Source organism: Eupeodes corollae, chromosome 2 (genome assembly GCF_945859685.1).
Source record: "Eupeodes corollae chromosome 2, idEupCoro1.1, whole genome shotgun sequence".
Taxonomy (NCBI): domain Eukaryota; kingdom Metazoa; phylum Arthropoda; class Insecta; order Diptera; family Syrphidae; genus Eupeodes; species Eupeodes corollae.
Window position 1 is genome coordinate 790,187 of NC_079148.1, and position 16,551 is coordinate 806,737.

The window sequence follows — 16,551 nt, forward strand, 5'->3', positions numbered from 1 at the left end:
TACAAAATAAAATGTTTGTTTAATTTATTTAAATTAAAGCTTTTCCTAAATAAAATAATAAAAAAAAAATATTGAAACAGGCAAATATTTAAATACGATTTTTGTTTTTGTTTTAATGAATTCTACTTGTAGAAGTTTACTAAAAGCATAAATGTTCTTATATATTTTTAATCTGTTTTTGTTTTTTTTCTTGTTTTATTTTACATACTAATTATTATTTAAAATAAAATTCAACACTAATTTTACAACTAATTTTAAATTACAGAGATTCCATTATGTAATATTATTACATAGTAATATTTTAAATGTCATGTATGCCTTTCTTTTGTTTAAAAGTTTTGTTTATTAAAAGTTGTTTTATTCTTTTTAACGAAGGATATTAAAAGGGGATTTTATTTAAATCTCTGAAACGTGCCTTCGACGGACGCCTATTTGTTTATATAAAATATTAATTGCTTTTATAACTACTATAAAAAATTAAATGATGATATAGTATGTTCTTATAGTTTGGATATACTCATTTTCTTTTTAGTAAAAACAACAACTCTTTTCTATGGAAAATGTAACAGGGAAAATATTTCCCGACTAAATAAAATAAAATAAAAAAAATATATTTACTTACACTATTAAAATATTTAACTTAAATGAGATACTTTTTACAAATGAATTTATTATTATTTTATCAACGCCCTACTTCTACGGTGTTTGTATGCTATATTCGTTTTTGTCTTCTCGTGTTTTGTTTTTACAAATTTGTAGTTTTTATCTTAAATATTTCTTTTGTTTATATTTAGACTTTACTTACACTTAAAATATTTAATATATATAAATAAAATATATAATATATTTGTTTATGTAACATGCAAGGGCAGTCGAAGTTGTGCTTCAAAGTTTTGTTTTGTTTTAATTACGGATTTCGAGTGAGATTTGATATGAAGTGATTTTGAGAAGAATTAAAAAAAAAGAAAGGCAAGTATGAGGAATCTTTTAGTTTGTTGCTTTTGCTTGTGATCGTCAGATGTATATGGCCTCGGAACCCTTGTTAGCTTGGTGGCCGGCAGTCATGTACATGTTGTTGGGCCCTTGTGGCGACTGAACGCCCTCCGACCAGTCGGACGTGGACCGGGGTGATGCACTTGACCAGTGACCTGGAGATTCCGGCGACGGCGTTGGATAGCTATCCAGTGTCTGGACGAGGTGTTGTGGGGTGTGTCCACCAGAATGCTGGCTGGGCGGCGTTAGATACTGGTAAAATGCCGCATTATGTTGCGATGACGGCGACAGCATGTTTGAGGGCGAGGATCCCGAATTTGAGCTTTGTATTGATGGAGGATTCATTTGGCCAGAAAATGAGTCTGCAAAATAAAAACACATACAAAATGTAAGTTGAATATTCGTGTAGTTGTATTTTGATCTATGAACTTACCCGGAGATCCACAAAATCCATTCAAGTCCAAGCCAGCTGAACCGAATTCTAAGCCCCCTAACTGCATAGATTGTGGCATTATTGCACTGTTCTGTTGTTGCTGCTGTTGTGGCACCATCATGCCCATATCACTCCCAGTGGGCGATATCAGGCCAAGTTTTACGGGTGAATTTTGTTGCGACATACTACTGGGCGACTGTTGAAAACTCGACGCCGAAGACGATGAATTGCTGTTTGGGGCCACCAGAGCCTGGCCTCCTCCACTCAGTGGCGGGCCGTGCTTTTGATGGGTAGCGTGTCGCATCGCTTGGATGTGCGTTGGCGAGGTGGGCAGACTTGGACGTGATTTTGCTGGTGATGGCGAACCTGAAGAAAAACAAATTTTTACGTTTGTTATTTTAAAAAATATTCAATATTGAATTCAAAAATAGATTCTTACCGAGATAAGCATGCGGTGAAAGCGCAATATTGCTTTGGACTGAATGCGGAGGCGATTGGTTCGAGTATGGCGGACTAAGTCCTTGCTCGCCCATCTGTACGCTGTGTCCGTTCGCCGCGCGTTGGGCATTCATTATATCCTGAAACGGGGACCCCATTGAATAGCCGTAGTTCTCCATGTTGTTCATGTTTTGCAGCGATTGGATCGATTGCGCATTCTGTAAAATTGAACAATGTTTTTTAATAAACCAACTAATTCTATAAAATTATAAATATTTAAACATACTTTTATGCAATCTTCGTAACTGGGCGGCTGTTTGTTGCCGCCCAACAGGTCCACCTGATGGTGGGCGGCCATAGCGTTTGAATACAGACTTGTAGTATCATACGGACTCGTTACAGGTGGCGACTCAACAGAGCTGAGTTGTGCGTCTATCAACTGTTGTTCGCTTAGCATTTGGGTATTTATTACACCCCCCATATTCACACTACCCTTTTTGGCAGTACTTTTCTTGACACTTGCTTTTCTTCGCAAGCTACCGCCAAGTTCACCTTCTGGTGACGTGGGAGTTAGTGATCCCGCAGCAAGCTTTTGCTTCTTCGCTTTGCTTTTCGGCTGCTTACCTGACGCGATCACAGTGGGCTGCGTTATCATTTGGGGTTGTGTGCTGCTCGGCGGAGAGCTGATCATTGTGTTGGGTGTCACAGCGATCATTTGTGGACTTCGTGGAACGTGTTCGTCCAACAGCCGAACAATGTCGTGGTGCAGTCGCTCGCTGGCAACGTCTCGCGGCAACCTATCCATATGATCCGTGATCTCACGGTTGGCAAAATTATCGAGCAGCGCTTTGCACGCTTCGTAGGAACCCTCTCGAGCAGCAAGGAAGAGTGGTGTTTCGTCCTTGTCGTCTTGCGCATCTCGATTGGCGTGATGCATTAGGAGAATATTCACAGCTTCGGTGTTGTTTACAGCTGCAGCCCAGTGTAGGGCCGTTTTTCCCGAATTGTCCGCCGCATTGATGTCTGCATCGGCTGTGATCAAATCTTCAACCATGCCTTCGATGGCGAGTCTGGCGGCCAGAATAAGTGGTGTTGTGCCGTCGTGCATTCGGGCGTTCAGATTTGTTGCCCTGTTTCTTAGCAAAATCTGGAAGACTCCCATTGCGTCTGCAGCAACTGCAGCGTGCAATGGTGTCCGACCGGTGTTGTCTTGGCAATTAGCGTCAGCTCCAGCATCCAAAAGTCGTTTTGCTGCATCTGCTCTCGCATACCGCGCAGCCAGATGCAACGAAGTCTCTCCCGTTTTGTCCATAGTCGCATTGAGTTCAGCTCCTTGTGCCAACAGGTCGGATATGACCTGTGCTGTTGTATCATCGCCTGTGTCTATATCTTCGCCAGAGTCGATACCTCCTCCTCGGACTGCAGCAACCATCAATGGTGTCATTCCACACGGGCCACGGACGTCAATGTCGACATGTTTTCCGTCCTGATGGGCAGGAGGTGTCATGATCGAAGGCCGGACATCCGCAACTTCAAGATGCTGTTGTGACCAGACACGCGAATCAGCTTCCTCATAGTCCGTCACGACTGTGTGATCACTCGAGTAGCCTTGCTCACAACGCAGTCTCTTTGGCTGTGGCATTTCTGACTCATCGTCCGACCACTGTTGGGAATGTCCCATATGACCCATGTGATTGCCTTGGTTCATGTTTACATCGTTGCTCATACAAACCAGCGATGGATTTTTATTCAAATTCCTCATTTCTTGTCCGTCAGGTCCTCTACGACGAGTGTGGCGTCTTAGACCAGTTGCTGGTGTTCGGAAACCTTCTGGGAACCATGTTACACCATGAGCACGCTTTCTTTGAGTCGTTACGAGAACTCCAAATAGGGCAAATGAAAGGACCACCAATATTATTCCCAGTGTAACGTATCGTACATTTGTCGGACTGTCCATGATCTCATCACCCGGATTGTTCACACCTTGGACCTTGAAAATGGGGAACTTCTGGGATAGGGAGTGTTTAGATGCTGTTGCAGCCAAAAACTCTGCCGCTTCTGCAGCCTTGCCAAAACATTCGTCACACTTTCGATTATCGATTTCCAAATAGACTTGGGTTCCACCCTGGGATCTGCTTTCGGTCTGAATGACATGGTGCTTCCGGCCCAAAGCGGTGTTTTGTAGGCCTTCAATTTCCGACTTGAATTTCCAGGGATAAATCATTTCTCTATTCAAACTGTCCTTTTTGATACGCAGAGTCGTTCGTAGAACATGCCCCATGTCTCGCAGGAATTCAACGGCACCCTCGGTGAATGTTTTGATGTCCATCAGCAGCACAATCGATATGGCGCCATCTGCGATATTCGGGGGTTGTGTGTTGTTTTCGCAGTCCAAGCCGTCCCAGTTGCATTCTGCATTATTGCATCCATAGTCACAGAAACCGTTGGCGTAGTGCTTCTGACAATAGGCATCGTAAACGGGGTTACAAGGTTGCAACTTTCGTTCACAGTCCCGTCCATCGAATAAACATTGCGCGTTGTTGCACTCTTCGTTGCAGGTACCGTCCATGAATACCCGCCAGCACTCGATATTCGCAGTGCAGTTAATCCAGGGATTGATTCCGAGCGAGCAGTCGTTTCCGTCAAAGTTGCAAGCATACGTATTACAATCGGGATCACAAACATGATTGCCCTTCTTCTGCTCGCAACCACGCTTAGTGCATAGCTTTTTCTGGAGTTCTAAGTCTTCGGTGTATTTCCTCAAGCCGACACGATTATTGTCTGCCGTCCATCCTGGGTAGCTAGGGTCATAGGTATCGCATGTTTTACCCGACCACTTCATGGGGCAAAAGCACGCGAAGTCGCCAAGTAAATCTTCACAGCCTGCTCCTTGTTGACACGGATTTGGTTTGCATTCGTCCAAGATATCGATTTGGCAGTTGATTCCCATTGTACCTTTGGGACACTCACAGCTGTAGCCACCCTTATCGTCATCAATGGCGCAGCGTCCCGCTCCACAGGGATTCGAGTCACAATCGTGTCCAGAGAACTCACAGTTCGGGCCATAAAAGCCCTCAGTACAAACGCAATGGTGTCCAGTTTGTCTCTTGGAACAGATACCACCGTTCTGGCAAGGTGAATTAGCACAGAAGTCCACTTTTGTCTCACAGTGCCGTCCCATGTGTCCTGGTTTGCAGTTGCAGTGGTAATTGTTCACCAACTGAACACAGTCCAAGGTACCCGCATTTGAGCACGGATTGGACAAACATTCATTGATGTCGCCTTCACAGCGGGAGCCAACAAATCCAGGTGGACAAGCACACTCAAAACCTCCAACTCGATCAATACACGATCCGTTGTTATGGCAAGCTCCTTGTACGCAATCGTCTTGATTGATCTCACAAATTATTCCCAACGTTCCGGGTGGACAAGAGCATCTGAAGTCGTGCACCAAGTCATGGCAAGTTCCTCCATTTTGACAAGGATTTGGGCTGCAGTCGTCTACATTGAGCTCACAATTTTGACCTTGAAAGCCTTTGCGACAACTGCATTCGTATGCTCCGATCAAATCATGACAAGTGCCTCCGTTCTGACATGGCTGCGACTCACATTCGTTGATCTCTTTCTGGCAATACGACCCGGTGTAGCCTTGTTGACAATAGCAGCGATGGGAATTTCCAAAGTTCTCGCAACTCCCATTGTTACACAGTTCGCTCACTTTGACGTTTTTCCTCAAGGCAGCGTCCTTGCATGACACCATCTGTACATCACAGAGTTTCCCGGTCCATCCCGCAGCACAAATGCACTGGTACAAGTTCTTCCTTTGCACGCAAGAGGCGCCGTTCTCGCAAGAGTTCTGACCACACCAGTCAACGTAGTCGGTGCACTGCTTCCCGGTATAGCCGTATGAACAGTGGCAGGTATAATCGTTGCCATTTTCATGACATGTCGCTCCGTTCAAACATGGCATCGAGTCACATTTGTTGATTTTGTATTGGCAGTTAGAACCGGTGAATCCGGGAAGGCATGAGCAGTTGTAGCTATTTATTCCGTCCAGACAAGTGCCGCCATTCATACACGAACTCTCCGTGCAGTCTTCATCGTTTGTTTGGCAATCTATGCCGGAGAAACCGAGTCTGCAGGTACAGGTGTAAGAGTTAACATATTGATTGCAGGTTGCTCCATTCTGGCACGGCATGCTCAGACATTCGTTGATATCGGCCTCACAATGTTTTCCTTCGAAGCCATCCACGCAGAGGCAAGTGTAATCTCCGATGCCGTCCAGGCAAGTTCCACCATTCTGACAGGGGAACGAAGCACAATCATCTGTGTTGACTGTACAGTCTCTGCCTTCATAGCCCTTGGCACACAAACATTTGTAGGAACCAGGGACATTCAAGCAAGTAGCTCCATTTCGACAAGGTGATGACAATTGGCACTCGTTGATGTCCTCGTCACAATAGCGCCCAGTGTAAGCTTGAATGCATTGACATGAAAAGTCCAGGAAATTAGAACTTGGAGTACATATGGCATCGTTTCGACAGCGATTCGTAGAGCAAGGGTCCAACTTTGACTCACAGTCACGTCCTGTGAATGGCACTTTGCACACACATTTGTATCCCTTGACGAGATCAATGCATGTCCCACCGTTCGCGCACGGATTGTTGATGCAATCGTCAATGTTGGTCTCACAACTCCGGCCGGTGTAGCCCGGCATGCATTGGCAACTGTAGGAGTTTAAAGCGTCACGGCAGATACCGCCGTGTTGGCAAGGATTCGAGCCACATTCGTCAATATCCACTTCGCAGCGCTTTCCACCGTATCCGGGAAGACAATGGCAAATGAACTGGTTCACTCCATCTTCACAGCGACCACCATTTATGCAAGGATTCGAAGCACACTCATCTACATCACTCAGGCAACGGGCATCAAAGTATCCGCGTGGACATTCGCACTTGAATCCGTTCACAAGATCCATGCAAACACCGCCATTGGCACACGGGTTCGAGGCACATTCATTGATGTTGACTTCGCAATGGATTCCAGTGTATCCTGGGACACATTTGCAGGTGTACTTGTTTATTCCATCGATACATGTCGCCCCATTGTTGCACGGATTACTGTGGCACTCATTCACGTTGATTTCGCAATTCTGTCCTGATGTTCCTGGCAGACAGTGGCACACGTAAGTTCCGACAAGATCCTCACAATGTCCACCGAATTGACACGGATTCGATTCACATTCGTCTATTTGTGTTTGACATAGATAGCCGGTGTAGCCCGAGTCACAGTGGCAAGTGAATGAGTTGTCCCCGTCTATGCACTTTCCTCGGTGGCATGGGTTCGATTGACAATCGTTGATGTTAATTTCGCACGAGAGCCCTGTGTAGCCTGGTGGGCACTCGCAAGTGTACCCCGCTATGGAGTCATGGCATATTCCTCGGTTACGGCACGGTTGTGAATAACAGTCGTCGATGTTGATTTGGCAGCGTGATCCGGTGAAGCCCAATGCACAGGTACATTTGAAGCCATTTATCATATCACGACAAGTTCCTTCGTTGAGGCAAGGATTCGACTGGCACTCGTCAATGTCGATTTCACATTGAGTGCCGGTAAAACCAGGCATGCAAACACAGCGAAAAGTGCCAGGATCGTCCAGACAACTTCCCTCGTTCTGGCAGGGATGAGATTCGCATTCGTTTATGTTCGTTTCGCAACGTGGCCCCGTGAAGCCTTGCGTACATTTGCATGTGAAGGATCCTGGCGTGTTGACACAGTTTCCATTATGTTCACACGGTTCGCCTTGATTACATTCGTTGATGTCCTCCGAACAGTCGATTCCCTTAAAGCCCGATGCACAGGAACACGTAAATGACCCATTTATCGGACTCGTGTCGCACATTGCATCAGGATGGCACGGATTGGATGTGCAGGTATCGTCGAGATGGCACAGAAGTCCTGTTTTTCCAGGTGGACATCGACAGTGGAAACTACCTACTCCATCAATGCAAGTAGCACCATCGAAACAAGCTGCTACCGCACAATCGTCGTGATTCTGCGAGCAGTCCGGTCCTTCCCAGCCATTTACACAGATGCACGAATAGCTGCCGATGGTGTTTGTGCATGTCGCACCGTTCTGACATACCGAAGGTCTAATGGATAAACAAAGAAAAAAAGGAAAAATAAACATTTTTAGTTGAAGATCGGAGTTTCAAAAATGTTTGTTTAACTTACCGTAAAGCACATTCATCAACATCAGCTTCACATAGTTCGCCGGTGTAGTTAGGTGGACACTTGCAACGGTAAGAGTCAACTTTGTCAATGCAAGTTCCTCCGTTTTGACAAAGATTTCCAGGGCAATCATCGATGTTCTCTTCGCAGTTCTTCCCTCGAAATCCTAGAAAAAGAAAAATCACAACATGTTACTTAGAATGGATGAAATTTTAACTAGGTTTTGGATTTGTGAGGTCAGGAAAATGTTAATTCGAGAAGGGATTTTTCATGACAAGATTTACCCTTGAAGAATTTGTCAATTTCTCACAAGATGCAGTAGTTTTTTAAGTTTTTAAGTTTTTTCAATGCAGTTATTTTGATTTCTATGTTGATTCGTTTACAATTAAAACTTCTCATCTTTTTTAAAACGATTTTTAGTATTTTAAATTGAAAGCCATAAGGCCAAAGAGACAAAAATGCTACAGACCGGTCGCAACGTACAATAGCATATTTTTGTAAGGCAGTAATCTTTCAAGACTGAAGCTGAAACTCTTCGAGTCCAAAGTGAAATCCGCCATGTGAAACTTGGGTATACTCCGCTACCATTGAAAGCAGAGTTAAGGCTTCTATTAATCGCTGTCTTTAATACTTTCTCAAGAATCGATGGCTAGAGTTGAGGGATAGGACTCATCAGGGAAAGTGAATCTTGATATCAAGCAACGAAAATGGTGTTTGTTTGGTCATATTTAAACGAAAGTTAGGTCGGGTAAGTGTTGGACGACCTAGAACATCATGGAGGTGAACTGTAATTATTGAAGGTCACTCTCTTTACTTCCAAAAGTGGACACAGCTAAAGACCAATGCCACGAACCGAAGTAGATAAAGTGAATCTGTTGGTGCCCTATGTTCTAGGGAGAGTTCCTACGAATATGGCAGCGATTGAAATATACAGTTGCGGTCAAAAAGTGTCACTGAAGTCTAGATCGAAAAATGTATAACGATTAAAATATTTGTGGAATAAATGTTTTGTGGACAGATAAAAGAAGACTTCTGTTGGATGGTAAAAGAGGTTCGTGGACATAGGTTAGGGGTCAGACCCGGACGGTGTTTCCCATTGGTTAGAAATACAAATTAAATACTGATCGATCGGAAATCACACAAAGAATTTGTTTGGAAAAAAAAGTGTGATTGCACATTTATTTTTCTCTAAAAATGTATTTTTCTATTTTCCAGACGGAAATTCATTTTCCTGAACAACTAATACTGTTCTAAAGTGAAACAATCGTTCCACTGATTTCACACAATTCCAATGACAGATATCAGTCACTAACAATTTTTCGGTGAATTTCAATCAGGAATTTTTGTTCAATAACAGAAATTTCTAATGATAGCTATAAACGACCTGTCAAAAAAACTCCAATATTTGTTTTTAATGATAAAAACCAATGATAGCTTTTACTGGCGCTCAACTCCAAATAAACATGAAAAATTATTAAACATGGGGTTTTTTTAATTAAAACTTATTTTGTTCGAATTTGATTTAATAATTTGTTATTTTGAGATCAGGTCTTGTAAAAAAACTCGTGCCTTGATTTTACAAAGTGAAAATTTTCATATTTTAGAAAAATTTTACATCATTTAGTTTTGAGAATTTCTCATCCGTTATAAGTTTGTTTTTTTATGAAGTTTTGAAAAACCCTTCAAACCTTGAGGGGAAAACATCATGGTTTTGAAAATAACGTTTAAGAGTTAATTTTTGGTGCTGATTTTGAATTCAAACTCTCAAACTCATAAATGAACATATCCTCAAAAAGTCTAATAAAATTTGAAAAGCATTATATCTCAAAATCCTGTCGTGAGATACTGATTAGCCTTAACCAAAGTTTAATTGATTGTCAATTACAAAACCTTTCAGACCAGCAATATTAAAGGATCCCATTCAAATGGTCAAATATAAATATAAAAATTGATTGTGGGATCTGTTTTTTTCATAATGAATGGATTTGCAGACTGTTTCCTTTTATATTTTGAAAGTACAGATTTCACTTAAACTTGTCAAGCAAAACATATTATGGTATTTTTGTGATCATTGAGATTTTGGGCAGATGGATGTCACGAAAATTACTTGCTCAACTTCTGGTTACGATTTTGGTGTTTTTACATTACATTAGTTTTAAGGCTATGATGTATGAGTAACAAGTTGTTTATAGAGACTTAAAGATACATATGTATATCCAACATGGTACTTATGTACATAATTGAAAAAAAGGAAAATAAGTGATATGCGCGTGCAAACGGTTTCCTAAAACGTCAATGCAAGGCTTAATCAGCGGGCGAGTTCTATTTGGGCATTGCAAAAATAAAATTATATACCATCGATGGTTTTGTCTCTTGGGGCTCAGTTTAAGTCAATTAAAAACTCCAAAAATAGATAACTATCAATTAAAGTGAAAAGCGCGCACCAATCTCAGACTTGCAGAAGCTGAAGCTGATGCGCTGCGCGATCGATATATGTACATATTATGATGGTTATAGCAAGAGTTCTGGATTGGAATCAGATAGATGGTATAGAGGTTTTTAAGGATCTTTCTTCATCATATCTTTGAGTCTTCGTCGTCGTCTCATCTTTGAGAGAGATATATCAAATATGGTTAAGGAAAGGGATCTTGTTTTTTTTGTCATTGTCTATTTAATTGGCTAATTAATATTCGCGTCCTACTTTTACGGCTTCGGCGGGCATTGATTGTGGGACGTTATCAATCATCATCATCGGTCACCAGTAACAAGTGCTTTTTGCGCAAGGTCTTTTGGGGCATTCTGATCATGCTACAGATGTGGCGTAGTCGATACCTACTTAAAAAAGAGTAGAGAGACCTACATAAGGTTTCTTCCAAATAAAATCCAACCATCATCAACAAATCTCAATAAAATCTTTCCTCCTAAAGTCAAAACAGGATACGATCTTTGCGTCCACATGTTCATAGTTTGGAGTCGTAGTCATGGAACATAAGCATCGCCATCGCCATTACCATCATGAACCCTGATGCCGATCATTGTAGAGCAGGCAAAAGCAGAGTACACTAAAACCAAACATTTGGTGCACATGATGCGCGCATTGATATTTGAGGTGCATGCAATGCGATTCGACTGCGACCGATGCGAGGCAATGCGATGCGATGAAGCGAGAGCGAGATAGACAAATTGGAAAATTTGTGAGTATGAACATGATAAAATTTATTTCTGCTTCTATCTCTTCCACCCTCTCTACGCATTTCTTCAATATTCATATGCTTTGCTATGCTACTTCAACTTCAACTCCAACTCCGCTAGCTGCGACTGCGATGCGAGTGCTAACCACCGACCGAGTACCGACCCAAGACCGAAGCCTAAAGCCTGAAGACCGAACCGATCGACCGTGTGGTTTTGTTGCTTTTTATTTTATTGTTGTTGTTGTTGTTTCTGCTTTTGGATTACGGAGAAACATTACAAGAAACTTGGCTGCAGGGCGATCGCGCAGTGGCGAGAGAGTGCGCGCGTTCCCACGGTTTCATATCTGTAGCGTTTTTTTGTGTTGTTTATTTTTGTCTTCCCGTTCCTCCTCTCGATCGATGCCGATTATGTGTATGGAAGGAAAGCGATGACGATGGCGATGAGTGTGTGGCGATAGTGAGGCGAGGCGGTCTGGTGGACCAGCACGGCGCACAACCAGATGAGAGAGAAAGAGAAATCCTATGGAATTCGAGTGGTGAATAATATGGTGGGTTCGTAGAACATTGCAATGGCAATCATCGTCGTCGTCGTTCGTTCGTCTTTCCTCCCTGGTCGGTGGTTGCTGTTGTTGTTGCTATAGTGTATATAAAAATATGTATGCTTAGGTCTTTTTCTTCTTTATGTTTTTTTTTTGTTTCGTCTGTTCGTCGGCTTTGCTTCTTTTTCTTTAATTCGTTAAGCGAGGCTCACTCAGTTCAACAAAAAAAAATGTTTAGCTGTCTTTTGTTCTATTTCTTCTGCTTCTTCGTTTTCTTTTCTTGATTCAGAAAGACACAAGGCGGTACGGGTACGGGTATAAGTACGGTAGATAGAGCAAGAGCGGCTCAATAGCTAGCAACTTCCAATGTTCCAATCCGACATATCTCTTCTACTACTAGAGGCTCTGGCATAGGCTAGAGGTAGAGTGAAGTCGAAGCTGAAGCCAAAGCCACGCCAAACCGGCTTTTATTATTATTATTCTTATTATGCTATTATTATGGCTTTTATGTGTCGGTCGCGTTTCGTTTCTGAATCTGAATGTAGTGTTGCACTGGATGTTTACACTGAAACAAATGACACCAGGAAAAAAAAAACAACAACATCGGTACAGGGAGTGGGCCGGATATTTGTAGCTTGTACAATATTGTGCCCACTATTGACATTAGGATAGTTTGTATATGAGTATACCTACCTATGTTATGTTTGAAGGTTGTTTGATCAGATGGGAGTAGAAACGTTTCACAGCGCAGCGCAGGTTATTTTTTTTCGTGTTGGTTATGGAAAGAAATTTATTTACATTTGGTGACTGTATTTTAATTATTTTACATAAATACTAGTATTATATTCCTTAATGGACATAAGTTAGCTTTATTAGATCAATGTAAGATCGACTTACAAAAATGGCGCCTGGGGAAAGGTGTTCGATCAACTTAGGAAACTGGCGCCCGGGAAAGATGTTTCAATTTTTGGTTTTAGTGTTTACCGATTCTGATAAATATGCTAACTAAATTGGAATACCTACAACCAAAATGGAACATATTTGCTTTGATTGTATATTGTCCTTCATTCGTAGCTTCATCTGACACCTGTCAAACTCAGCTCTCATTTTAACTATCATAACATTGGTTTAATATTTTCATCAACAATAATGAATCGTTTAACAACACGAGTTAAAATTAAACCTTAATTAAATTGTCGTGACCTTTAAGAAGTCAATTTTTGTAGACAAATTCTTCGGAAAGTATCATAGGGCCCTTAATTTTATTGTTTTATTTGTAAGATAGCTAACTGGCGCCCAGAAAAAAGATTTTTGGATTCTGCTTATAATAATCGTTGGTTTTAACCACTCCACCCAAGAAAGATTAGCTGGACCCTTTATTCCAACCTTGTATGTACATATTTGATATACAATAAGATAGTCCTTTTGATATGGTGATACTATTTTTAAAGCGAAAAGGTAATTGACGCGCACAAGCAAGGCATTTTCGGGATCTGCTTATGTTAATTATTGGTTTACCTATAGAAAGATAAACTGGAGAATTGATTCCTTTAATCAACTTGTACTTTGTTTTGTTAAAGCTAAGTTCTAAAAGTTTAAAGAAAAGTTAACTGGCGCCCAGGAAAAGGCATTTTCGGGTTTTGCTTATGAAAATCGTTAGTTTACTCCCACTCCCTTAGAATGATTAACTAGAACCTTTATTCATTTTTTTTATTTGATCAAGGCAAAAATTTAAGTGGCTCCCAGGCAAGGAATTTTTGGATCTGCTCATGTTTAACATTGGTTACCCCCTTCAGAAATATTAAGTGAAGCCTGAATTCACTATTTAAATCGTTAAAAAAATTAGTTGACATTTTCATTTCACCTTTATTTTTTTCTTTTAAAGCAAAAAGTTAACTGGCGCCCAAGCAAGACATCTTCGGGATCTGCTTATGTTAATTAATGTTTTACCTAAAGAGATTAACTTCACAATTGATTCCGTACGAATACATAATTCGTTTATTAGTCTTGTATTTGTTTCTTAAAGGAAAAATCCGAAAGTTGAAAGAAATGCTAACTGGCGCCCGGGCAAGGCTTTTTCGAGTTTCGCTTATCTTCTTAAAGCAAAAATCCGAAAGTTTTTTTGGAGTTTCGCTTATTGTTGGTTATCCCCTTTTCAGATTAAGAAAACGTTTCTTTTAAATGTTTTTGGACAGAAAGTGTAGAGATTTAAGTTATGTAGTCAGAATTTTCAACTAACCCCTTCGCACTTAAAACCCTTCACTACTTCAACTGTTTTGCAGATGAATCTTAGCAAAAATATGACGTAAATTGACTTCTATATATATTTTGATTTAAATGGAGATTTGTATGTATGATTTGTAGGTAGGTAGTTATTAATTTAAATATTTTTTGTCAGTGTAAAAATAACGCATATTTAATAACCCTCTGTTCTTTTCATGTGTGTTGTTGTGTCTTTCAAAAACAAAAGGGAGTAAACGGGTCAAAAAGAGACAACATAATAAAAATAATAAAAATAAAAACAACAAAAAGAACGCTATTAAATTGTACAAGACTCGCATATACATGGATTTTTCAACGAATTAACGACTACATCGAGGAACACAACAAACGATGACACGACGAGAACCATCAGCTTTTAGCTTCAACGAAACGAACGAACGAAGCCAACACAATCACAACAACGACGTCGAGACACACAATAAAATGATCATAACCAAGCTGACCTATGCGGTGGCGGCGGCGGAGCGGCGTTCGGTGGTGGTGTCGGCGCGGAGCTCCGATGACTATGCCCAGGAGCGATTTTCAATGAATGAAATGTGAGATATGAATGCTCCTCCAAACACGAATGCAATGCAATTTTTTGAAGCGCTTTTACAAAGAAGACTACGAATTTTGCCCTGCAAACACAATTCAAATATTATTTAAAAAAGAAAAACAAAAACAACTGAAAAAAGCGCAATTTATAAAATAAACAGCAACAACAACAACTTAGAGATGCGAAATGCCAAGAGCAATCGAACAACGTTATTCATTTAACCATCAATCAATTTTTATTTTTGATTACGATCACAGAAGAAAAAAGGTCGTTGATCGAAAACCGACATAACATAAGTTAAAGAAATAAACCTAACTTAGAAAATGACCTCGGGCTCCTCGTCAGGAAAGTATATATTTTCTCTACGTTACATTCGGTTACGTTGCAATATGATGATTGCCATTTTTTAATTACAAGTAATCCATCCTAATCCCAGTTGAATCAAACTAAACCAACTCTCTCCTTACTTTAATTTTTGTGTGTGTAGAAATGCAAAGAGGACTTAATAATAACATGGAGACCAACCCTTTTTTGATTAATAGTTTTAAAAATTATTTCTGTGGCGTTATAGAAAAATAGTCTCTGCCACGAGTATTAAAAGATATTTTTTGCAGCCACCACTATCACCCTAAATGCATCATAAGCAATCGATCTTGTTTTATTCCATTACACTGTAGTAGCTGTGGTCACTAGATATGTGGAATCGGGAACAGTGCAGCGCAGAGCAGAGCAGTGCTTGCGATAGAAGCAAACAATAGACAAGACATTGCTGAATTAGCATACCAGGTAATTGCGCACTAGGGCAACAAAACAACAAGCAACAACCACCGGACTGCATTGAGCCGAGCTGAACTGGAGCTAGAGCTGGGGCTCTCCGAACATGCTCCCAATTTGAATTTGCTACATACAATAAATTGAATACATATGTTTGTGTACAAGTTGCACGAACAAGGGTCATTTTAATTAATTGAATAAATTTTGCTTGCATTTTGTTGCTGCTCCTCAATACTATCACAACAGTGGTTCTCTGTTAGCTGTACACTCTGTCGTCCGAACTGAACGTGGAACAACATTAATTAATTGAGGCTGAGCTCCACTTCCCACTCCAAGCTTGAAATCGATTTAAGGTGTGCCTCACACCCAAGACCGAAGACCCAAGAACCAGCAACAACTGTTCGCTCTTTTACTCCTTCTCATTCTCATTCATTGGTGTGCAGCAAATGGATGGTGCAAGTCAACGATCAATCGTCCAACCATCTATCAAACCATAATGAAGAAACTAAGCGAATAGACCATCAGATCCAATATCTATATTCTTCCATGTCCCGTAAACGTCTCCTGCTCATGGTGGCTTCAGTTCAGTTCAGCATATTCATAGTCATGTTCTTTGGACAACGACGACGCGACGCTCAAACATTGATTTGGAAATTATTATTGGCAACTGTAATGCGGCAGCTCAGCTATTTTTTCGTGTTTGCTTTCTTGCATTTTCGAACCTTCCTTCTTTGCGTATTTTTATTTGTGTTTCGCTTTTTGGTCTTTCCATAATGCAGATTCAAGAAAGATTACGATATGCTAAACCGAACCCAAAAAGCTATAGCCTAGCCAAAGCCATGGCATTGTGATGCACTACTCCGAGCTAGATACTGCACTCTCTTTCGAGAAATGAAGGTGAAATCAATATTGGTTTTCTATAATTCCATAACAATGCTGTGATGAAGGTGACAATGGTCATTTCCTTTTGTCATTTTCTACACTTAATTTAAGAAGCTAAACAAGAATATTTTACATAAAAGATTATAGGTACTACCTTCTCTATGAACTCTTTAAAGACAGGTGGGTGAGAACTCTTAACAGAGATAACATAAAAAATCAATTCCCAAAAAGAACCCTATCATAAAAACTTCT

General features: G+C 40.8%; 1 protein-coding gene across 1 annotated transcript in view; it reads right to left on the reverse strand.

Moving 5' to 3' along the window:
• Positions 1-345: 345 nt before the first annotated feature.
• Positions 346-16,551, reverse strand: part of LOC129944053 (neurogenic locus Notch protein) — a 68,885-nt gene continuing 52,679 nt past the window's right edge. The window contains exons 6-10 of the mRNA XM_056053209.1: positions 8,099-8,261; positions 2,151-8,016; positions 1,866-2,082; positions 1,427-1,792; positions 346-1,355 (exon numbers count right to left, since the gene is read on the reverse strand). Of these exons, the coding sequence (XP_055909184.1) occupies positions 1,015-1,355; positions 1,427-1,792; positions 1,866-2,082; positions 2,151-8,016; positions 8,099-8,261 (6,953 nt within the window). The 3' untranslated portion in view covers positions 346-1,014. The remainder of the gene's footprint in view (positions 1,356-1,426; positions 1,793-1,865; positions 2,083-2,150; positions 8,017-8,098; positions 8,262-16,551) is intronic.